Here is a 25,426-nt window from a genome sequence, read left to right on the forward strand (position 1 = left end):
CAGCACTGCTATAGCACTGCTATAGACGGTTTATGTGTGAGAACGTGCGGAAATATGCTGACATCAAACAAAAGATTGTGCATTCATTTATAAGGCACTAAACCAGAAGTGCAAAAGATGAATCGATCTTGAAGGAAGAGATCAATAACCCAAACCCATATCGCACACGCATATGGCGTGTGCGTGTGCCCACGGGTGCTTTGTTGTGTGCGAGTTGGCGCCTGCTCCTGCACCTGGCCTCCCTCTCCGGGGTGGATTTGTTTATCCTTCGCCGCTTCCTCTTCCCTTTATCGCATGAGCGGCATCACGTGTCGGAAAGGTTTTCTGAATTTCCCCCGTGCGCCATCAGATAAGAAGGACACGCCGCGCCTAAAGCCACCTATCGTGAGTGGGGCTCAGTCAGGTGACCCCTACCGCACGCATCCAGCCTCCGCCGCCGCCGCTGTTGTTTGGCGTCTCTGGCTTTGACACAACCCGGGGGAGGGACGGGGGGAGGGAGGGAGGGAGAGGGATAAGCCTTGCAGGCTTTGGGTTAACCATTATGTAACACCTGCCAAGAAAGTGAATGCGGTCCAGGCTGGGCAGGGTATAGGGACGGCACATGCACAGCATGAGGCCCGTGGATTAGGTGTAGTGGCCGTGGCTGGAGAGAGCGAGGGAGACAGCGACGACACCAGGGGCCACTAAGATGTTGTTGCCAGGGTCTGCCGTTGGCGCTGAGTGACAGGTCATGAAGACACGAGTCCTTGCGGGATTATCGCCTCCTGTTTAAAAACATCTTAGACGTCTTAGAGTTACAAGACCCACTTGACCATGACATAAACTTATAAATTAAAGATGCACAATCATTCAGCTATGCAATTCATTTTATAACTGGGAAATAACATATCTTTAATCAATTGATCAATTAAAAAAATACACTTAAAATGTATAGATATATATTTATGTTCTGTTCAACTGTGAACACTTTCTTTTTACTGTCAAAATGCAAATTTCTACGTATCCGTCAAAGGTGCTCTGCTCAATATTTTCGCTACATTAATATAGAAGGGATATCACAGTTGGCCTCCTACCCCCCCCCTGGCCACACATACACACACACACACACTGTGGCAGCCCCGGTCGTCGGCGGCTGCGAACCCGAAAACAAACGCTCGGGCACAGTTGCGGTGCAACGGTTTTATTACTGCAGCTCACAAAAGAAAGAGGAAATCATCCAGCAACTCAAGTACCTTCCACACTGGGGCAAAAAGGGTGAGGGGGTCCGGTCCGTCAGTGAAGGCTCCCGCTCCCGGCCTCTCCCGCGACTGCCTCACTCGGCTCCCCCCCGGCACGAGCCCCATGGCTGAGAGAGGCCCCAGAATGAGTGGAGCAGCGGGCTATTTAAGCTGCTTCTCCACCGGTTCCTCAGGTGCTCTTCATCTCCTTAATTGGCAACGGCCGGGTTGCCGCACTCCTCCACCCTTTGCTGAAGCCTCGGGGTGGCCCGTCGGAGCAGCGGCGGTCCGGCGCGTAGCATGGCTGCTTCTGCAGCCGGCGTGGCTCGTTTCGCGTCGTTGTCCGCCGCGGCCTCGTCCCCCGCGGCCTCGTCCCCCGCGGCCTCGTCCCCCGCGGCCTCGTCCCCCGCGGCCTCGTCCCCCAAGCTATTATTAATCCCAGCTGCCACTTGCCATCACTCACGGTGTCCTATGGACAACACATCAGCTTTATGACCAAGGTGTGAGAAATGAAAGCTTACAGAGTTCACCGTCGGGTCAACCCGTAACATGGCTCCATCACGTCCTGCCTCCACCCTCTAGGAGCTCGTACGTGAGGCTGAGGCACCTGTGCACCAACACGTGGGTGCACAGCACCAACAACCCCATCGACAAGGAGGAGGAGAAGCCTGTCATGTTACGGGTGAGTTGCACGTACGGTAGGCCGTGATGTATAGTCCGTGATGTACATTCCATGATGTATGATCCATGATGAGTAGTCCATGAAGTTTAATCCAAGATCGGTAGTCCACAATGTGTACTCCCCGATCAATAGTCCGGGATGTATGTGTCAATAATCTCTGCATATACAGCCTGGATTTAAAGGGGTTATTGTGGAAGAAGTGAATGATCAATTGATAAACTGTTTCAGATTGGGACCTCGCCAGTGAAGGAGGATAAAGAGGCGTTTGCCATTGTGCCCGTGCCGCCCGCTGAAGTGCGTGATCTAGACTTCGCCAACGATGCCAGCAAAGTGTTGGCTTCTATTGCCGGGAAGCTGGAGAAGGGGACAATCACACAGAACGAGAGGAGGTAGGTGCTGGGGCCTTGATGGAACAAGCAGTAAGCATTTAAAACCATGGTGTATTCATTACAACTCGGATAGTAGACCTACAGTGCATTACCGTATAATGGCTATGGTCATGATGGGACTCATGATAATCATAGGTTTAATGGGACTGATGATGTTTGGTGTAATGAATCGAACGGGATTATGATAATGGGAAATGATGGGTGTTATTGTAATGATGGGTATTGATAGGGCTAGGTGTTAAGGATGATATACAGTATATTACAGCCCAGCATCACCCAAGTGGGTGCTACATATTGGTGGTGGTTAGTGAGGTCCCCCCTTCACTTTAGGCGTCTTTGAGTGTTATTAATTATTATTATTCTTCATGTTTAACCTCTGTTTTCCTTTTATTCCTAGTCTGTTTTACATAGTTTTGAATGATGACTATATGCTCTGTAAGGTGACCTTGGGTGTCTTGAAAGGCGCCTCTAAATTAAATGTATTATTATTATTATTATTATTAGTATAAGATGTGTGTAATGGTTATGACCACAAAGTAAGGAGTCTCTGTGTCTCTATCCAGGTTTGTGACCAAGCTGCTGGAGGACTTGGTGTTCTTCGTGGTGGACATCCCCAACAGCGGGCAGGACGTCCTGGAGATCATGGTGAACAAGCCCAACAGGGAGAGGCAGAAGCTCATGAGAGAGCAGAACATCCTCAAACAGGTCGGTCGAGTCACCTTCTTCCACAGCTCTTTCTTTCTATTTTTTCCCCCTCTCCAGATTGTAAAGTAGTGTTTAAAAAGATTGTGACGAGGCAATGTCCGCCTATGTAATGAACGTCAAATATTTAATAAAAGATACTTGGCCGTGGCCCTTCCCTCCGCAGATCTTCAAGCTCCTCCAGGCCCCGTTCACGGACAGCGGGGACGGCCCCATGCTGCGGCTGGAGGAGCTGGGGGACCAGAGGCACGCCCCCTTCAGGCACATCTGCCGGCTCTGCTACCGCGTTCTGCGCCACTCCCAGCAGGACTACCGCAAGAACCAGGTGAGGAGGGGGGCCCACACGGGGCCTTTACCCCCCCCCCCCCCCCCCCCCCGGCCCCCAACGGAAGGCTCCTCTGAACACCTGTCCTTACCCGAGGCATATTACCAAGAAGATTGTTTCTGAAAATTTGAAAAATTAAATTGACTGACCAAGGGAAAATATTGTAGTAATATTCAGTAATACCCCCCCACACCCTGAGTTTTTGAGTTATAATCCTGTTGATATATTTTCATAATAGTGACAACTGACGAAGGGCAAACGCTCTTCTAAACTTTAGTTCTAAATAAGGGCAATGATGTCGTGCAGCGTTCTCTGCACCATTACCCCTCTTGTCGAATATTTGCATAACTGATGAATATGCATATTGGGCCACATCAGCATGACCTGAGCTGCCGCCCCCCCTTCCCTCTTGAGGTAAACCTGCAGGCCTATTTGAAAGCATTTGCATACAGAGTCGCGGTTGGTTCAGTCTTCTTGCGGGGTCACACAGTCGCTCCTCCCACGTGCACCGTTTGAACTTGGAAGACACATAGCCTCCTCTAAAACAAGGCAAAAGTTTCTGCTGTAAGAGGATCGGTATTTAAAACCCCCTTTTACAGTCATACTTCCAAGAAGAGGTAACCATAAAAACATACCACATCCACGCCTCGGTGTGTGTCTTGTCATTCCATCGTGAGTAATATTTCAACAGCTCGTGCTGACGCAGAGAATATTATGGGAGTCGCCCACGAGATCTGTCACCAAAGTCACGTTCCGGTGACATATCCTTGTCGCCTAACCCCTACATGGTCACGAACTAAACATCTGATAAGCCCTACAGTATACCAAAGAGACTTCTAATCTCATTTTCCTACACCTTCTGTGTCCCCCCCCCCCCTTGTGTTCCCCCCATCCTGGCTGCAGGAGTACATCGCCAAGCAGTTCCGCTTCATGCAGAAGCAGATCGGATACGACGTGCTGGCCGAGGACACCATCACGGCCCTGCTGCACAACAACCGCAAGCTGCTGGAGAAACACATCACCGCCGCCGAGATCGACACCTTCGTCACCCTGGTGCGGAAGAACCAGGAGCCCAGGTGAGACCAGTGATGATGCAGAGGCAGAGGCTTGGGGGTTAAGGTTGGGTCTGGGTTACCCTGGGTTAAGTGAGGGTTTGAGGTAGAGGTTAGGTTGGGCTTACATGTTTCTCTCTGTTCTGACAAAGGTACTTATTGAAAGTTGCTTTGGAGAAAAGCGTCTGCCAAATGCCCTAAATTGAAATGCGTAGAGGGCAAGGTTGGGTCATGTTATGGGTTTGGGGGTGGGTTCCGATAGGGGTTGTGTTAGGTTCAGGGTCAGGCTTTGAGTTGATTGGGTTATGTTAACAGTTAGCAATAAGGTTTGGGGCAGGGGTTTGGTTTTGGTTTTTGACCTTTCATGGTGGTTATGGTTGGGTTAAGTTTAGTGTTAGAATTTAGCATTTTGGGTTAGGTTAAAACCTAGGTTAAAACCTAACCTAACCGTAATCCCAAATACTGGGCTTAATTTAATTCTACAGCAGCTGCTAAAACATGCAGAAACATGGAGATTTATTCACAGTCTGAACCAGTGTGACGAACTGTGTCCAGTAAGAACCTCGGGCACTGTAAGTTGTTTGTCCCCTCGTAGCAAATATTCCAAAGTGGGCCAGGTTTTAGAAGTCCTGTCGAGTTTTCTTTGAGGAAATAGGAACTGGTGCTGATTCAGCCGTTTTTGAATTAATGGCGCCTTTTAAAGTAATATTGCTGCGAGTGGTTCCAGTCCATTAAGTTTCCCTCAGCGCCCATCATAGCCTCCAAAGGTAAATACTGGCAACAAGGCCTGCATAACCATGGGCTTCGCCAAAATCTCATCTCCGGTGTCCCAGACATTTCTGTGTGTTTGTGTTTTTGTTGTGTCGACCAGGTTCCTGGACTACCTGTCGGATCTGTGTGTGTCCATGAACAAGTCCATCCCCGTGACCCAGGAGCTGATCTGCAACGCCGTGCTGGACCCGGCCAACGCAGACATCCTCATCGAGACCAAGTAGGCTGCTCTCTTCGACGGACCACTCTGTCCGTCTTTTTGTTTACTTATGATGATTCATATTTTTAATAAATGTTCATTCTTGTTAGGAAACATTATAAGGACTCAAAAAGTGAGTAACGGGAAACAAGGAGACCTCTTCAACAGAGCAATAGATACATAAAAGACCAATGCAAAGCAGGCCGTCTGACTAGATCACAGGGAGATTAGATGGTGGTGTCTTGGAAGGGGCTTAGGCTGAACGGTGTTGTGGTAAGCTGTTTGACTCACAGCCAAAAGGTTCTGTGTCAAACTTCATGGCCCACCTTTTGAGGCATCGTTAAGTAAGACGCCTAACTGCTACCTACTCATTAATGACATGTATCTGAATAAAAATTCATGATAAATGGCGAAAAATAAAAGTGTTGATTCCTCTGGTTCCCCCAGGTTGGTCCTGTCCAGGTTTGAGATCGAGCCGGCCGCCATCGGAGAGAGCCCCTCCCTGGAGGCGGAGGACGAGGAGGAGGTGTGGCTCTTCTGGAAGGACCCCTGCAAGGAGGTGCGCAGTAAGAGCATCAGGGAGCTGGCCCAGGACGCCAAGGAGGGGCAGAAGGAGGACCAGGAGGTGGTCAGCTACTACAGGTCTGAGGCATCGCATTGTGTGTACACATGCGTGCACGCACACATGCACATGGTTGCACACACACACACACGCACGTACGAACACAGACAAAGGCAGGCACGCATGCAGGCACTCACACACACACGCGCGCGCACGCACGCACACGCGAGCGCGCATGCGCACATACATACATATACACAAACACACACGGATACTAATTTTATTTTTGGGTTCATGTAGTTCCTGTGCAGAAAAAAGATTTAATATGGATTCTATAAAGTATACCAAACTACTCCAACTTTAAAGCATCAAATATTGAATCATATAAAAACATCTTTAATATTCAAAATATTCAAGAGTACACTTCCAGGACTTTTACCCAAACGGAATATTAATAAAGAAATAAACTACTATATTTCAACTCAGCTGCTTAGCACTTTAGCTTGAGCTATCATATAAGCCTCACCAATCCAGCTACCCTGATTCTGTCCCTCAGGTACCAGCTGAACCTGTTTGCCAGAATGTGTCTGGACCGCCAGTACCTGGCCATCAACAAGATCTCGGGCCAGCTGGACGTGGACCTGATCCTGCGCTGCATGTCCGACGAAGACCTGCCCTTTGACCTGCGCGCCTCCTTCTGCCGCATGATGCTGCACATGCACGTGGACCGCGACCCCCAGGAGCAGGTCACGCCCGTCAAGTACGCCCGCCTCTGGTCCGAGATCCCCTCCAAGATCGCCATCGACGAGTGAGTCCAGTCTCATGTCCAGTTCAACCTCATGTCTTTCATGGTCAGATAGGCAGAAACTACCTATCTGGGGCATAATATGCTAGAAAGATAAAAAATGCTTTATATATAAAGATAAATATACTAGAAAGCACTAGTATATTACAGTAATATAAATAACAATAATTCAATATAATCTATATACATCATATATATATATATATATCATTTTATATATTGTATTAAATAGTATAATAGGTTAATATAACTGGTATATGAATTGAATTTTGTTGAAGGAAGCTGAAATGTGAATGGGGACTAAATCAGTGAAATGGGACTCAATAAGTAAAATAAATGTAACAGTAGAAAATCAAAATCCTCATCCAAACAGTGAAGGTCCTGCAGAAATCCTAAATTCATGCACTTGACCACCAAGAAAACAAAATCTGCACCGTTTAAAGTGGTTCCATACATGATTTACAAGATGTAAGTAGGAGCATACCAGGCTCTGTGAGCGTTTCTTGGATCCACATCTGACCCACGTACACTCAGTAGACCGCCAACATTTTTAACTTACGGTGAGAATAATGCGGGGCTGTGTTTAATCCTGACCAAGGGCATACACGTCCACATGAATCAGTGCAACCGAGCGAGTGCGGGGAAATGGCTCGTACGAACCGGTATCTCTCTTTATTTATTCAGCTACGACAACGACGGAACGACCAGGGATGAGATCAAGGAGCGCTTCTGTCTCACCATGGAGTTTGTGGAGAACTACCTGAGGGAGGTGGTGTCCCAGAATATCCCCTTCAACGACAGGGAGAAAAACAAGCTCACCTTTGAGGTAAGGCTCTCCTAGGAAACGCCTCTGATGCGTTGCAATGGACTAACATTGACATTTACCTTTTACATAGTAAGTGTGGAGGTGAACATTAAGGCATACAATAAAGATTTAGGAAATTCTAAGGACTACACAAGCAATTTTCAGATGGGGAGGTCTGAAAAGCTTGCAGTCCATCTACGAGCAGTCTGGGCTCAGACAAGAAGAGAAAATTGTGTCTGATCAGACACATGTTCTGCACACAGAATACAGCTTCTACCATCGGGTAGACGCTACAGAGTCCCCACTTGCAGGCTGAACCGCTTCAGGAATTCCTTTTTTCCCACCTCAATAAGGATCCTAAATGCCCCCAGGGCCGAACAAATTGTGCAATAGTACTACTGATCATGACCCATGGTGTGTGTGTGTGTGTGTGTGTGTGTGTGTGTGTGTGTGTGTGTGTGTGTGTGTGTGTGTGTGTGTGTGTGTGTGTGTGTGTGTGTGTGTGTGTGTGTGTGTGTGTGTGTGTGTGTGTGTGTGTGTGTGAATTGCACTGTTTCTTGTAAGTTGTATGATATATGTGGCCTGTTTCCTATATGTATGCATTGTCTGCATTTGTATTGTTATTTATATGATGTAAAGCAGCTATATGGGACAGCATTGGAGTCCAAGACAAATTTCCCTCCAATGATAATAAAGTGTATCTTATCTTACCATAATTTTCTACGAACATGAATGGACAGGGTGTAGTTTAGGAATTGGAAGACAGCGTTTGCAGGATATGTTTTATTAAGTTCACCTCTGTTCTACACAGGTGGTGAATCTGGCGAGAAACCTCATCTACTTTGGGTTCTACAACTTCCGAGACCTGCTGCGTCTGACCAAGATCCTGCTGAACATCCTGGACTGTGTCCACGTCAGCACCATCTACCCCATCACCAAGCTGGAGAAGGAAGAGGAGGAGACCAAAGGTTCTTGTTCTAACAGTTGAATGGATGTTCAAACTGTCATTATTGTGACACAGCAGGTCTTTTTAATATTTTGTGTCTGTTTTAAAACCTTACTTTGTAATGTGATGTAAACATACTAATAACCTTTTCCCACCAAAATGATAATTTGCTGATTGACTCCTTTCCCATTCAGTCAGTATACAACTACTACTGTTTCTTTCTTATGAGTCACGTTCAATGTCAAGAATGTGCCGGAAACATGTCTGGCAAACAGTATAGAGCAGCTTGTAGACCATTGAATACAGGGCTAGTGAACAGTATTAAGCAGCTTAGAGAGCAGTTAATACAGGGCTAGTGAACAGTATAAAGCAGCTTAGAGAGCAGTTAATACAGGGCTAGTGAACAGTATAAAGCAGCTTAGAGAGCAGTTAATACAGGGCTAGTGAACAGTATAAAGCAGCTTAGAGAGCAGTTAATACAGGGCTAGTGAACAGTATAAAGCAGCTTAGAGAGCAGTTAATACAGGGCTAGTGAACAGTATAAAGCAGCTTAGAGAGCAGTTAATACAGGGCTAGTGAACAGTATAAAGCAGCTTAGAGAGCAGTTAAAACAGGGCTAGTGAACAGTATAAAGCAGCTTAGAGAGCAGTTAATACAGGGCTAGTGAACAGTATAAAGCAGCTTAGAGAGCAGTTAATACAGGGCTAGTGAACAGTATAAAGCAGCTTAGAGAGCAGTTAATACAGGGCTAGTGAACAGTATAAAGCAGCTTAGAGAGCAGTTAATACAGGGCTAGTGAACAGTATAAAGCAGCTTAGAGAGCAGTTAAAACAGGGCTAGTGAACAGTATAAAGCAGCTTAGAGAGCAGTTAAAACAGGGCTAGTGAACAGTATAAAGCAGCTTAGAGAGCAGCTAAAACAGGGCTAGTGAACACTGAACAGTATAAAGCAGCTTAGAGAGCAGTTAAAACAGGGCTAGTGAACAGTATAAAGCAGCTTAGAGAGCAGTTAATACAGGGCTAGTAACAGTATAAAGCAGCTTAAAGACCTGTTAAAACAGGGCTAGTGAACAGTATAAAGCAGCATGGGGACCTGTTAAAACAGGGCTAGTGAACAGTATAAAGCAGCATGGGGACCAGTTAAAACAGGGCTAGTGAACAGTATAAATACACACTTTCTAATTCAATTCAACGTATGGATCAAATGAGGCCAAATAGATATCTTGAGATACATATTTTAGTCGTTCTATTTGGGATCCTATATTATAGATTGTATACCAATTACTTTGAGTATTAGTATGTATTGAGTAAGTATATTTTCATAGATAGTATATCATACTATGTATTTACTATTCAGAACTATGTGTTGCTCATGGTGGTTGTTCTCTACGTGCAGCAGGCAGCAACGTGATGAAGTCCATCCACGGCGTGGGGGAGCTGATGACCCAGGTGGTGCTGCGTGGCGGGGGCTTCCTGCCCACCACGCCCACCCACCAGCCGGAGGGAGACGTGGTCAAGGCTCAGATCGAGCCCGAGAGGGAGGACATCATGGTGATGGACACCAAGCTGAAGATCATCGAGATCCTACAGGTGGCTCCCGTTCATAGTCTCCTCAATACTGGAGCTCAAATATGAAATTAAACTATTGGTAGAATACTTATATTGGCCCATTGTCAATCAATAATCTAAAACCTAATTTATGTTAATAGATTATCCATATTTGCCCTTAATCGTCAACAGTCTGTAAACAATAAAAATAGGTCTTCCTCTATTGCTGACATGTGGTCTTTCTGTTGTGTTTTCCATGAGTTTAGTTTATCCTGAATGTGCGCCTGGACTACAGGATCTCGTGCCTGCTGTGTATTTTCAAGCGTGAGTTTGACGAGAGCAACCCCCAGGGAGACAACAGCACCAGCCAGGATGGGGTCAACCCCCTGACAGGTACAGACACAGACACAGAGCCCATGGAGGCCTCTGGACAGAGCTGAGTGGTTCATCCCCCAGCAAGCCATCACTTGATTTGTAACTGGTATCTGCTGCTTATTTTCATTGTGACCAGGTAATCTGGACTTTGAGAACATTGAAGAACAGGCTGAAGGGATCTTTGGTGGAAGGTGATGCATCTTAAGCTATAATTGTAGTAATGATGATGATAATAATAATAATAATAATAATATAAAGCTATAGTGAACATCAAGGTAATTTAAGGTAATACGTTTTTTATATATGTTGCATTTATTTTAATTAAATTAAAATACATATATATATATATAATTTATATATATATATATTTTTAATATTCATTATGCAGTTGACCCTTGCCTTACCCAGAATGACCATATGTTCTACGGTGCATTTGATAAACAACCCTTTGACTTGGGGTCGCTGGGTGTAAATCGTTGTGGATGTCATCCATTCATTCTCCCGAGTGTCTCTCTCTCTCCCTCCGCAGTGAAGAGAACACCCCCCTAGACCTGGACGACCACGGGGGCCGCACCTTCCTCAGGGTGCTGCTCCACCTCACCATGCACGACTACCCCCCGCTGGTGTCGGGCGCGCTCCACCTCCTCTTCAGACACTTCAGCCAGAGGCAGGAGGTGCTCATGGCCTTCAAACAGGTACGTTAAGAACAGGTGACTCTATTGACCCCCGATGGGACGTGTAAGGGAAGGGAGACCTCCTCCATCACATTGAACTCTCTTCTTCTTTCCTTTTTCATTTGGCAGTTTTGTGGACTTTTGTGGTACTTTATTTTTCTACTGGGTTTTGGTGTACGTCAGTTGATGTCTTCAGAATCTTGGCCCATAAAGACTTAACGACGATGAAGTCCTGTATAAATAATAGCCGACCGTAAACTTATAACCCTAAATACACTTAAAGCCAGAAGTATTCTTGTGTGCGGGACATCCGCAGTGGGTCGACCCTGCGGCCGCGCTCCATCCGTGGTGGGATGGAGCCGACGTGGGTGGCTGACACTTCTGGCGGCCGCCGGTATTGTAGAGGCCTACGGCGACTTATCTGAGGCAGCATAATTCACTGAGCTCAACCCACGCCCCCACCGTGAGAAGCAAGCTCCTCCAGGGTGGTCGGTGTTTACCAGAAGTTTCCTCTCCAACCCGTCCAGGTCCAGCTGCTGGTGACCAGCCAGGACGTGGACAACTACAAGCAGATCAAGTCGGACCTGGACCAGCTGCGCTCCATCGTGGAGAAGTCTGAACTCTGGGTCTACAAGAGGCAGGGGGAGGATGGGAACGATGGGGACGGGCCTTCAGAGTCCGACCACAAGAAAAAGGTTTGACGGCACTGAAGGCAAAAAGAAACGGGATCCAACAGGCACTGTTTATCAATAGAGTACTTGAGTTGTATCATTAGGGTTGCATGATGTACACACTGATTTATACAAGGTGGCTTCATCTTGACTCCTCGTCTCGTTGCCTTGATTTGGCTTGTGTTGCTGCTTAGGGAGACTCAAGTGGATCAGACAAAAAGAAGTCGGAGAGCGCCAGCTGTTACAACTACAGAGTCGTCAAGGAGGTACCACTAATCTATTCAGTCTATCCATCCATTGGGGGTTTTGGTTGTATTGCTGCTTCCACTGAGATTTCGGGAGGGGGGAGCAGAATAGAGTCAGAGTGGCAAAGGGTGGCTGACTCCCAATGTTCCGACCAGTACAACAGTTACTTGGTTCCATCCCCTCATATCCGCAGCTTAGCTGTAGACATCCTTGAGCTAGTACAAGCCTAACCTCTACTTGCTCCTCAAGGACACAAGGTCACTTGGACTGCATACATCTAAATGATGAAAAGTTTATTGACACCTGTGTGTGTGTGTGTGTGTGTGTGTGTGTGTGTGTGTGTGTGTGTGTGTGTGTGTGTGTGTGTGTGTGTGTGTGTGTGTGTGTGTGTGTGTGTGTGTGTGCGTGTGTAGATCCTGCTGCGCCTCAGTAAGCTGTGCATCCAGGAGGGGGCATCGGGGAAGAAGACCAGGAAGCAGCAGCAGAGGTTACTGAGGAACATGGGGGCTCACAGTGTGGTACTGGAGCTCCTGCAGATCCCCTATGAGAAGGTACAGATACAACAAAGGCCTGGGATAAGTCGTGTTTAGCACCTTTAATGGGAGGGCACTTTAGAATGAAGACGATCCTTTAGGATCAATGATCCTCATCCGCTCATGTCCATCATTATGTCGTGTTAATGGGCTTCACGCATGGCCTCCTGATGCGCCTTCCTCCCACAACGTCCTCCAGGGTGAGGACGTGCGCATGGAGGAGATCATGAAGCTGGCTCATGAGTTCCTGCAGAACTTTTGTGCGGGGAACCAGCAGAACCAGATTCTCCTTCACAAACACATCAACCTGTTCCTCACCCCCGGGGTAAGCTGGTGTGGAGGAGAGACACACCTCACAGCTCATGGAACCCAGATTCATTCCTGTGGCTTAATGTTCAGGAAGAAATCCACAGAAATCCTTGGCATTTCTGCCGAATATCACATTTTGATTGATTCAATAATCTGATTTCATGCATATATGTATGTTTGCCCTGAATAGGAATAAGTGAGTAAAGATATATTATTTATTATTATTTATATAAGCTATTAGGACTAGCTTGTTCATCCCCAATGTCCATAGGCGACCTTGATGCATCCATAGTCCTATTGGGGATCCAACCCTCTACCTTCTGGTACTTTGGCGTGTATTCGGTATCACTAAATAGCTGTGTTTTATGTTCCCCCACTTCCTCCTCAGATCCTGGAGGCGGTGACCATGCAGCACATCTTCATGAACAACTTCCAGCTGTGCAGCGAGATCAACGAGCGTGTGGTGCAGCACTTTGTCCACTGCACCGAGACGCACGGCCGCAACGTGCAGTACCTCAAATTCCTGCAGACCATCGTCAAGGCGGAGAACAAGTTCATCAAGAAGTGCCAGGATATCGTGATGGCCGAGGTAGGTGGGATCCGTCCTGTGTCAAATATTGGAGGTGCATACTGATGGCATTTTTTCCTTTCGCATGTGAATGTGTACAGATGATGGGTGCATGCATTTTCTTTTGATGGATTATCTTTTTATTTATTTTGTACTTAGAGGTATGCTATATGTTGCTGATATTCCAATTCTCCTTCAAATTGTGTTCACTTTTTTTGTCACTGCTGTAGCACCACTGTCTCTTAGCAGTCTTAGCCTTAGCCATCGTAGCCTCACTCTTAGCTTACCAAACCTACGCGTCAACACAGTCAACGCGTACCTCGGCCCCTCGTGACACTGCCGCCGGGCCTTCCTCCGAACTCCCCCCTCAGCTGGTGAACTCGGGAGAGGACGTGCTGGTCTTCTACAACGACCGCGCCTCCTTCCAGACGCTGGTGCAGATGATGCGCTCGGAGCGCGGCCGCATGGACGAGAACAGCGCGCTGATGTACCACATCCACCTGGTGGAGCTGCTGGCCGTCTGCACCGAGGGCAAGAACGTCTACACCGAGATCAAGTGCAACTCCCTGCTGCCGCTGGACGACATCGTCCGCGTGGTCACCCACGAGGACTGCATCCCCGAGGTAGGGGGAGGGGGAGGGGGAGGGGGGGAGGGGGGGAGGGGGTAAACGGTTGGGCGGGGGGGGGGGGGGGGGGGGGATGGTCGGCGGGTGGAGCTCCTCTCTGTGCCGTGTGATCGTTGGATGCGATGATTCGTGATTGAAGGGGGTCGGCGTAGCTCAGGGGGTAGAGCATTTGTCTTGTAACAGAAGGGTTGCTAGGTCGATCCCCAGCTCCTCCTAGCTGAGTGTCGATGTGTCCCTGAGCGAGACTACTTAACCCTAACTGCTCCTGACGAGCTGGCTGTCGCCTTGCATGGTTGTCTCTGCCGTCGGTGTGTCAATGTGTGTATTAACCAATGTAAGTTGCTTTGGATAAAAGCGTCTGCTAAATGCCCTAATTGTAATTGTAATTGAAGGAGTACAAGGTTGAACTACGGCGATAAAATATCTAGAACTTTTAAGGTAGTGTAGTCAAGTGCTGGAGTGAAATTACAACAATGGAATCATTTACTTTAGATTCTTGAGCTTATTAAGTTTGAGAGGGACAGAGATGGACCATCTCAACAAAGTGTGTCCTAAATTAAATTATAACAAGGCTCTTCTCAATGCCGTTCACTTGCATGGGCCCTTTACAACTTCCGGTGGTGAATTATATCTCATAATTCACCGTTGCTAAGTATAATTGACCGCTGTCAAGGAAGGTGGATTTTTTGCCGTCTTTCGTAACACTCCGCAAGTAGTCCGGTAACTTCAACCCCAGTGTACTCAGTTGCTAAGCAACGTCAACGTCTGTGGTGGACTATTTCTCTGCTGATCAACACTACGAATGCTGGTAACAAATAAATTGTAAAAAGACACACTGTGTGAAGTTTTTTTTTGTTTTGGCCCATGTAATAAGCGGGATAATGTAAGAACGTCGCCGGTCATTATCGAAAATTAGCCCCTTCAGGGCGAAGCAAGACACCTCTGCTTTGCGTCGATGTTAAACCACTATTGTAGTTAAACGCATGCAAATTTAAATCGATAAGCACTCGCAGGAAATATGATCCTGTGTTAGCCTATCGTTCATGTAATGCTCAATTTGCATATAATATAATTGAATCATCGTGAGTAATGGGCACATTGCTATTCCATACGTTTGACCATAATGATTCATGTATTTGAAACGTGCGTGTGTGTGCGTTCGGAGAACTGATTAGCAGTGGTGTTTTCCAGATAAAAGTTGCCTACATCAACTTCCTCAACCATTGCTACGTGGACACAGAGGTGGAGATGAAGGAGATCTACACCTCCAACCACATGTGGAAGCTCTTCGAGAACTTCCTGGTGGATATCTGCAGGGTGAGTCAGAGAGAGAGAGGCTTGGGGGTGGGGGGGGGGGGGGGGGAGGGGGAGAGAGAGAGAGAGAGAGAGAGAGAGAGAGAGAGAGAGAGAGAGAGAGAGAGAGAGAGAGAGAGAGAGAGAGAGAGAGAGAGAGAGACAGACAGACAGACAGACAGACAGACAGACAGACAGACAGACAGACAGACAGACAGACAGACAGACAGACAGACAGACAGACAGACAGACAGACAGACAGACAGACAGACAGACAGACAGACAGACAGACAGACAGACAGACAGACAGACAGACAGACAGACAGACAGACAGACAGACAGACAGACAGACAGAGAGAGAGAGAGAGAGAGAGAGAGAGAGAGAGAGAGAGAGAGAGAGAGAGAGAGAGAGAGAGAGAGAGAGAGAGAGAGAGAGAGAGAGAGAGAGAGAGAGAGAGAGAGAGAGAGAGAGAGGTACAAAAAGGAGTTGAGGTACATGATTAAACCCCCCGCGTCCGCCTGCGGCTCTAGGTGTGCAACAACACCACGGACAGGAAGCACGCGGACACCATGCTGGAGGGTTACGTCACCGAGACGGTCATGAGCATCGTCACGTGTTTCTTCAGCTCGCCCTTCTCCGACCAGAGCACCAGTCTGCAGGTAACCACCACCAGCTGCGGCGGACCAGCCAACCTCCCCCCGCCACGTCCCTTTCAAAGCATCTCATCTTGCATCCATTCAATCAGCATTTGTTGAAATGAGTGGCATCAAATAAACTCTTGATCATTTTTTGTTCATTTTTTATTCACGGGGGTGGATCATTGAGTGTTTTTTTTTAGGAAAAGTCTTGCTGTAAACATGTGTGATACACGTGTGTACACATATATGTAATGAATGTCACGTGTGTGCAATACGGTAACACTTGACATTGTTGCCCTTGTGCAGATGGCTCATCATTTGTATGTAAGTATTGGTAATACCTTGTCTTCCCCCACCCTGGGTGTTGCTTTGTTGTTTGTCGTCGGCATGTCTACAGATCTTAACTGTGCATTTCACGCTGCCTGTCTTTTGAATGAGTCAGAATTCGTTGTGATTCCCAGTGGTGTCCGTGGGTCCATTGCACAAGTTTCTAGAAATTGTATTATCCCATCCGTGTTGCGTCATGTCTCTGCTTAGACCATAGTTCCTTTGAATTGAGTCCTCTCCCCCCCCCTCACTCCTCCCATGTGGCGTCGTGGTTCAGTATTACCCCTGCGACCTCTACCTGGTTCATGGAGAGCTGGACCTGTATTCCACCAACTGCCTCATGTTGTCGCCGTAGATAAGACTATGGTGAACAAAGTATTGTCATGCGTACAGGTACTTGGTTTGAATAGTCAATGATTGTGGAATACAGGAGGGGTTTGGTTCTAGGTTAAGTTCATTAGTTTCTGTTGGATAATCCCACTTATTTTTTTTCCCTCTCCCAAAATATAGCGGGGAAAAGAAGTATGCCTTTGTCAATCCCTTTTGTCGTCGAACCTTTGTCCAAACCGAAAAACTAAAAACAAAATGACATCATCACCTTATTTCCCCCCCATGACAGGCCTCCGTTCTGTGTTTGCAGTTCTCGATGCCCCTCTGTTTTCGGGTCCTTGATAAGTTCTCAGCCACTTTAAAGGTTTAAGTCGTTTTAGTTTTTCTCAGGAAAATCATCTATTGATAGGGTATATAGTCAATCTATTGATAGGGTTCATAGCCAATCTATTGATCTGGTTCATAGCTGATCTATTGATCGGGTTTTGCCAGTGTTTTAAGTCTTTGCTCTTCTTGTCGTTGCTGCCAGACCCGCCAGCCAGTGTTTGTCCAGCTGCTACAGGGGGTCTTCAGGGTGTTCCACTGCAACTGGCTCAACCCTGTCCAGAAGGCCTCCGTGGAGGCCTGCATTAAGGTGCTCTCGGACGTGGGTAAGATACGACCGCATGATCCCCAAGGGCCAGCAGCTAAGTCAAAGTAGTCAGGATAGTATAGGGCTAAGGGTGATTGACTGCCAGCAGAAAGGGTTTGGGGTTCGAACAACCTGAGCATCATTGACATGTCTCTCTGCGAGCCCTTTGGGAAATCCCTTGAGATAATAATAATGCAGTGATTTTAGTCCCAGGAACTAAAAGGGAACCTCAGCCTGTCTTCTGCTTTCCATCGTGGTCTAAATACCCTCAAAGGTTATGTAAATGAATGTATCTTTACATCAGACACAGGAAAAAATTAGAACTGAGATAAATATTGGACAAACAAAATCCAGTCGACAATCAGTTCTCACGCATATATGAAGCCTTTTTCAATTGCACCAGTGAAAAATTAATTTAAGCCTCAGCCTCATATTACCTCGTAAAGACAAGCATATGCTTGTTTCTTTCAACAAAATAACCTATGTATTAAAAGGATTAAATTATAATAGATTTTCCCTTTTCAATCCAAGTGTAAAATAGTGCTGAGAATGTCAGTCTGCGGATAAGGAGGATTATGATAACTGGGTGTGTGTCTGTGTGTTTTGGGGGCATTATTGAATCAACCCATGTTTAAGAGACTTTTGAGGTTGCGTCCTCTTCATAGCAAAAAGAAGGCTATCAATCTTTGGATCAATGTAGTATCCAAAGCCAAGCTGTTGCGACAAAACTGCACATTATTTTGTTATCAAAACCAATCATGTACCGCAGTGCCAGTAATAATTGGCTTGTTGTGACTTCTATCAAGGTCAATGTACCAAAGAATATAACAGATGGCGATAATTATAGGTTGATGAATTTGGTTAACTACTAAGGATGAAACAAGAGGACTGTGAGTGGTCTACTGAATGTTGAAGTGACCAAAAAAAAAACAGTGGAATAGGTTTATGTGTAAGAACCTCTCTTCTCATTATTGGTTCAAAACTCTGTGGATTGAGACAATCACAAAATTAAGTTTAGTTATAATCATCAAAATAACAAGTGTACAAGTTAAACAATTATGGAAGAACAAACCCTCTTGCCCTAATTGCACTTAGACGTCACATCAGGGTCAGTTAAGGAAGGTCAAGTTTAATTAAACTTAAATTACAACCTGTTCATATATTGGCAATTTAAAGTGATTTCATTCTGCACATAGTGCCTTTAATGGCCTGTATTTGAATTCACTATGAGTCACTTTGGATGAAAGCACCTGCAATGGTGGTGTAACAAAGGAACTGTAAACTGATTTTCCTCGTCCTTACCCAGCGAAGAGCCGAGCCATCGCCATCCCAGTAGACCTGGACAGCCAGGTGAACAACCTGTTTGTCAAATCCAACAACGTGGTGCAGAAGAGCATCCTGAACTGGAGGCTGTCGGCCAAGAACACCAGCCGGAAAGACTCAGACCTGCCCTCCTCCAAGGATTACCGCAATATCATCGAGAGGCTGCAGGTCAGACGCGCGCACACACACCTCACGATAGATGATGATACATGTAACTGTTTTGTTTGTATGTTAAAGGCCATGATCTTTCCAACACAGCACGCCACACACTAACCGATTCCATTCCCGAACAACCCACTCCTGATTATCAAAACCAAAGCTCTCGCAAATCACACACACAGTCTTGCAGAAAAAACATTCTGGAATTTGGTTCTACAACATGGCGGACGGATATCCCAGCTAGCCTCACTTCTTTCCGGAACATTCTGAAGAATAGAGTTTGATTCCTCTCTTTTTGGAATCTATCTCTTTCTGAGATGGATTTCAGAAGTTAACAAAACAAAGATTTTACGTGTGTAATCTTTTTTTAAATGCATTCAATGTTTTTAATTAACACAAAATTTGGGCGTTCATTTGACAGTACTACTTTAAAGGAAAAATCTAAAACAAACACAAAAGTCCTTCCCTAATGGGACTCTTTATCTGCAGTCTAATGAGAGGAGTGGACGTGGTTTACTGTAGGGTGCTTAGGTCAGTTCGCCACATATCAGTTCTGTTGAAATATTTCTTGTTGTGTCCGGGAATTTCTTTTTTCAGCCAAAAGTTTATTTTCCCACCAAGAACACATGATTCAGTGTCTGCTGGAACTTTTGTGTTTCCGATTTTGCTAACCCTGGCACTGAAAAAACCCTTCAACAATGGCCAACAATGATTTTTGTGTCACATTACATAACATCACATATTTACAATGCTCCATCTTTATCAACAGACCACAGACATGATGTATAGCAACTGTTTCCCTGTCCTTGTCAGAACATAGTGTCTGTCTGGCCTCACCCTTGTCTCCTCTGTCCCCTCCAGGATGTAGTGTCCGTCTGTCCTCCTCACCCTTGTCTCCTCTGTCCCCTCCAGGACGTAGTGTCCGTCTGTCCTACTCACCCTTGTCTCCTCTGTCCCCTCCAGGATGTAGTGTCCGTCTGTCCTCCTCACCCTTGTCTCCTCTGTCCCCTCCAGGACGTAGTGTCCGTCTGTCCTCCTCACCCTTGTCTCCTCTGTCCCCTCCAGGACGTAGTGTCCGTCTGTCCTCCTCACCCTTGTCTCCTCTGTCCCCTCCAGGACGTAGTGTCCGTCTGTCCTCCTCACCCTTGTCTCCTCTGTCCCCTCCAGGACGTAGTGTCCGTCTGTCCTCCTCACCCTTGTCTCCTCTGTCCCCTCCAGGACGTAGTGTCCGTCTGTCCTCCTCACCCTTGTCTCCTCTGTCCCCTCCAGGACGTAGTGTCCGTCTGTCCTCCTCACCCTTGTCTCCTCTGTCCCCTCCAGGACGTAGTGTCCGTCTGTCCTCCTCACCCTTGTCTCCTCTGTCCCCTCCAGGACGTAGTGTCCGTCTGTCCTCCTCACCCTTGTCTCCTCTGTCCCCTCCAGGACATCGTGTCGGCCCTGGAGGACCGCCTGAGGCCTCTGGTGCAGGCCGAGCTGTCGGTGCTGGTGGACGTCCTTCACCGGCCCGAGCTGCTCTTCCCTGAGAACACAGAGGCCCGCAAGAAGTGTGAGAGTGGAGGATTCATCTCAAAGTGAGTCCCTCTCTGTCCCAGGGTGGACAGGCGGTCCGAGGGAAGACTGTAGTTCAGTCTTTGAAGCTAGGGTAGGCTATTTGTTTTAGAGGCATTGTGGGTGATATTGGTTGAAATTCTCCTAACATCCCGAGAGCAATCAATAATAATTAGGGGTCCGATCAGCGAAGCTGCTTGGTCCCCTATTGTTTCTGTAACGTTTTTTTTTTTTTCTCAAATTCTGTAAAAGTCATACTGCAGCCTATACCGTAAGTCGAAAACCCTTGCAATTTTCAGGTATGGTTACCAATAACCCCCACTACCCATAAACCCACATTTGTGGTACTGCACCCAAAGGTGGCGCTATTGTAAAAAATCAGGAATTAGTCTTATTTCTCCTCACCAGATTGACCTGGACTCAAAATTATTTGAGAATATTAATCTCTAGAATCAGATGCATTTATGAAACCCATAATTTCATATTAAAGCTAAACATGATAAAAAAGATTCACAGGCTACAAAAATAATCAAAAAATCACCCAAAACGCCACATAAAATCTTAAGACCAAGCCTCACATAAATCATCGAACAGAATTTGTTTTATTTAGTTTCATTTGAGAAATATTGGCCAATGAAGTTGGAGCAGTTAGCTCATTTTTCTTACATGTCCATTTTGTTATTGTATAAATAAACATAAGACTATTATTAGGTTGATACCAATACCCCCCACTATCCATGAACCCAAATTGTGTTACTGCACCCATAGGTTGTGCTATTTAAAAAAAATATGAACTAGCCTTATTTCTCCTTACCAGATTGACCTGGACTCAAAATTATTTCATCATATTAATCTTTAAAATCAGATGCATCTTTTTTTTAACCCTGGTCTTCTGCTCTAAAAATTTTTACTTTTCCCACAATTTCATAGAAAAACCAAACGTCAACAGTCTCAACCCAGTTTGCCTATATGACCATTTTGTTATTGTATAACTACCATACGGCTATTATAAGGTGGATGGCATTAACAGTGCAAATGTTCAGATCTGTGCTCTTTTAAGAAAGCCCTTAATTCTCTTGTGAAATGTGTGCTTGGAGTTTTCTTAATGTTGTGTGCTTATCAATAGACATTTTCACCATGTGAATGAGGCTTCATGCAGTTCAGGAACGACAGTGGCTCAACAGGATAATGCCTTGTACTGGTGATCCTTAGGTTGAGAGTTCGAATCCTGATAAGAGCATTATGAACAAGCTGAACTTGACATTCTGTCATTGCCACTGATTTAAGAAACACAATATTGAACAGCACCTCAAATTCATCAGGAAATCAACATTCCGACTCATTCGTTTCCAAGAATCGGACTGCCAAGACACAGTACGGCATTAGGGGAATTTCTTCGTTAACCATTTTTCCTTCATAATTAACTCTGTCATATTTATATTTCTTCCGTTAGTGTTCTTGACTACAAAGGTTTAATTTCCCCAGAATTTCAAAGTTTTTTCAGGTATATGCTTTTAAGAAAGCCCTTAATTCACTTGAGAAATGTTTGCTTGGAGGTTTCTGGATGTTGTATGCTTATCAATAGACATTTTAACCATGTGAATGAGGCTGCAGTTCAGGTTTATCAGTGGCTCAATGGGATAATGCCTTGTACAGGAGATCGTTAGGTTGAGAGTTCGAATCCCGATTATAGCATTATGAACAAGCTGAACATGACATTCGGCCATTGCTTTGCAGCTCACCTGAAAGCCGAGGCACAGTATTGCATTAAGTGGAACACCTTCATCAACATCTTTCCTTCATAATTATTTGTCATATTTATATATCTTCCATTAGTGTGTTCTTGACTTTTAATTTTGCTCGGACCCCGTTGATTACCGCTTGCGGTTAGATTTATTATTATTTTTATTGGTATCTTTGGCTGTCGCAGGCAAGTAATATTCACCTGAAGGAAATGTTTAAATAGTTTCCTAACCTGATAGTTGTGCAATTTGATTAAAAACTGAGTCAGCCAAGGATAATCAAAAGCAGTTGTTCCCTGATACTAATGAACCAATTAATCAAGCTCCTTTTTGAGAAAAACTCAGAATCAGATCGGATGACGGTCAACACGCATTCAACAACACATCATCCGGACATCATCATGATGTTATCCTAACCCCTCCCTTTCCCTTCTTTTGAACAGGCTGATCAAGCACACCAAGCAGCTGCTGGAGGAGAACGAGGAGCGTTTGTGCATCAAAGTCCTGCAGACCCTCCGGGAGATGATGACCAAGGACCGGGGTTACGGGGAGAAGGTACCTCCTCCTCCTCCCCCCTCCCCCTCACCTCTCCTCTCGCCCCCTCCTGGTTCAATCCTGTAGCCTTGTCCCATATGGCCTGATATCACGAGTGAACCAAGGTCTGAGTGTTCAACGACCTGTCCCTTCTGCGCAGTTCAGAGCCCAGCTCCGGCTGTACCCGACATGTTGTACCCCTGAAGCCATCATGGCGGTCAGTTAGTGGAAAAGCGTTATCCATTAGACCACGGCTGCTGTCTGAATGCGTCCTGCGTACCTGTATCAGGTGCCCACACTGTCTTAAAAATGTCTTCTTTCTTTCGTTGATTTTAACTAGGGATGCACCGATAAGAGTACTCTGTTTCGGTCCGACACACGTAACCGTACTCGTAAAAACCTACTCCGATAAAACCATAATCGATGCCGATTTTATGGCAAAATGACGTTAACCTGTGTTCAGGGGAGCAGGGAGGCGGAGGAAGAGCATATGACCTGTGTGCGGATGCACTCGTGAGAGATCGTACCACTTTCATATACTATCTGTTAAACGCAGAATAAACAGTAACCAAATTACACACACACACACACACACACACACACACACACACACACACACACACACACACACACACACACACACACACACACACACACACACACACACACACACACACACACACACACACACACACACAACACCATGGAACTGTTACTCATCATTTGTTATCCAAAGTATAGTGACCACAGCTTCTGCTTCCCGTTGGAGGGACCAGAAAGCAGCATAGCGATCCTTTTCTCTGCAACACAAATATATATCCATGTGCGTGTTGTAGAGTGAATCACAGGCGATACTATGCCGTGTGATGATATTGTTGTTTATATCGTTGTTGGCTGGTTATTATCCATACAGTCTGTTATCCACTCCTCCTTCTCTGAGTGCGCGAGTGAGTGTCTTAGTAACAGTAATCCCACTGACCTTTGTTAAAGAGATGTTTCAATAATTCCATGTTCCTTGACAGTCTTCCCTGACCTCTCAACTTATTGACGCGGTCAGAAACCTGTTTGGCTCCAATCTTAACTAAAATTTGTTGTTATCTGTGTTAATATGCCTTCACATCTTTTCTGAAAGGCAAAAAAGCATTTCCGTCGATGCAACAAAATGACAATAACTTGCATATATCGCGGTGGTTATATCATGCAAACCCTTATATAATCAACACATATGATATAGGGAACAGACTCCCCATGCCAGCTTACAGCATCAGGGTATATATATTGAAGTTGTTAAGGTCAGAAAGTGAGGTTCAAAATAAAATAAATTCAAATTAATTCATAGAACTGTTGTGGGATTACTCGTATCGGTACTCGGTATAGGAAAGTACCCAAATTTGAGGACGCGTTCTGAAAAACTGTTATCAGTTGCACCCCTACAATTAAACCATTAACATATATCCTTCTATCCTAATGTACGCTCCAACACTAACAAACACATGCAAGCTAACAAACACAAGCATGCCAGCAAGCCTTATTGAACTAATGAGCACAAGAATGCTAACAATTAAGGCTAACTAACACACTATCCTAGCAAACCAGTCAAATAGCTGAATAGATAGAAACAATTTTGCATGCTTATTCTAAGTATTTCATTATTTTAAGGCCTCCGTTCTCATTCAATTTAATACAAGAATTCTTAAAGACTTGCATGAATACAAGATAAAGTACAAACTAGCACACGTTTTAAAGGAAGTGGCAAATTTCCAAGAGAAGATGGGTGAGACCATGAGTATAACCCATCCTAGATGTTCTAAGAGATATCCAACATTGAGGCCTCAAGACACATCAATTACCTTGATGCTAACTCACTAACGTTTTACACTTGCCCTGCGTTGCCACGCTAATGTCGCTCTATTAACCACTAACTCTTGGCTTCTACACTCTTCTCTTCCAGCTGATTGCCTTTGATGATGAAATGGATGTGGCGGAGGTTGACCTTTTTTCTTACTTCTTCCCTAGTGTAGTGTTGGTTTCTCCAATAGACTAACCTCCTAAAGTTTGCTGTTCTGTGGTTGAAGTCCATCTGCTTAGTCCCTCCTCTTTGTGTAGCGCATCCGCGTTAGCTTGCTTGGCTAGCATCCGTCCATCACGTCTTCAGAATCGTTCATCTTAGAAGCCTTTAGGCATTTCTAAAAGCTTTTCGGCAATGTGTATATAGCGATAGCATTGCACTACACTGCATGCTGCGTGCTAACAAAGCTGTCCATTTTAAGCCTGCATATATTTAATATTGGTCTAAGTTAAGACAGTAGTAGAACAGGTTTATACTGAGTAACTATGTAGGCTTGCTGGACTATGTTGAAATGTCTCGTGTTAATCTTTGTACAGAGGTCAATTTCAATTGAAAATCTGTTCTGTGCATTAATCAAAAGTAACTTGCCATTATTGTGTTAATTGTTTCGGTCCCTCGATATGAGATCGACTACTTTTTATACTGTACCTTTAAGGTGTATGCATGTCAATGTGTTAGTGTCTGATGGGCAATTTCCATCGACACTGTTAAGTGTTCAGACCAAACAACAGCATTGTATCTTTATGCCAAGCAGCTTTGCGAGATCTTCAGAAGGGATTTATAGAAGACTGCAGAGGATTTGTAATATCTCTTTAAATTATCTAAAGGACGTAGTAGCTCATATTCTATATTCTTGCCCTTTATATCATATAAAAAATGTTGCATTTCAACTGTTCAGATTGCTGGTTAGATCTGTGTGTGGTTGTGTGTGTGTGTGTGTGTGTGTGTGTGTGTGTGTGTGTGTGTGTGTGTGTGTGTGTGTGAATGAGTGTACATCTGCACGTCTGTGTGTGTGTGTGCGTGTCTGCGCTTGGATGGGGGTGTGTG

General features: G+C 45.5%; 1 protein-coding gene across 1 annotated transcript in view; it reads left to right on the forward strand.

The window, feature by feature from the left end:
• itpr1b (inositol 1,4,5-trisphosphate receptor, type 1b) overlaps positions 1 to 25,426 on the forward strand; it is a 95,511-nt gene that overhangs the window by 19,065 nt on the left and 51,020 nt on the right. Inside the window, 28 exon segments of the mRNA XM_060070101.1 lie at positions 1,800 to 1,899; positions 2,128 to 2,288; positions 2,852 to 2,993; positions 3,157 to 3,315; positions 4,219 to 4,391; positions 5,239 to 5,358; positions 5,785 to 5,979; positions 6,456 to 6,707; positions 7,389 to 7,530; positions 8,321 to 8,477; positions 9,851 to 10,044; positions 10,269 to 10,395; positions 10,514 to 10,568; positions 10,907 to 11,072; positions 11,579 to 11,746; positions 11,917 to 11,988; positions 12,382 to 12,519; positions 12,701 to 12,826; positions 13,199 to 13,399; positions 13,750 to 14,001; positions 15,196 to 15,321; positions 15,829 to 15,957; positions 16,243 to 16,260; positions 17,123 to 17,243; positions 18,531 to 18,715; positions 20,129 to 20,277; positions 22,440 to 22,551; positions 24,482 to 24,517. Of these exon segments, the coding sequence (XP_059926084.1) occupies positions 1,800 to 1,899; positions 2,128 to 2,288; positions 2,852 to 2,993; positions 3,157 to 3,315; positions 4,219 to 4,391; positions 5,239 to 5,358; positions 5,785 to 5,979; positions 6,456 to 6,707; positions 7,389 to 7,530; positions 8,321 to 8,477; positions 9,851 to 10,044; positions 10,269 to 10,395; positions 10,514 to 10,568; positions 10,907 to 11,072; positions 11,579 to 11,746; positions 11,917 to 11,988; positions 12,382 to 12,519; positions 12,701 to 12,826; positions 13,199 to 13,399; positions 13,750 to 14,001; positions 15,196 to 15,321; positions 15,829 to 15,957; positions 16,243 to 16,260; positions 17,123 to 17,243; positions 18,531 to 18,715; positions 20,129 to 20,277; positions 22,440 to 22,551; positions 24,482 to 24,517 (3,976 nt within the window).

The sequence above is a fragment of the Gadus macrocephalus genome, chromosome 13 (assembly GCF_031168955.1).
Source record: "Gadus macrocephalus chromosome 13, ASM3116895v1".
Taxonomy (NCBI): Eukaryota; Metazoa; Chordata; class Actinopteri; order Gadiformes; family Gadidae; genus Gadus; species Gadus macrocephalus.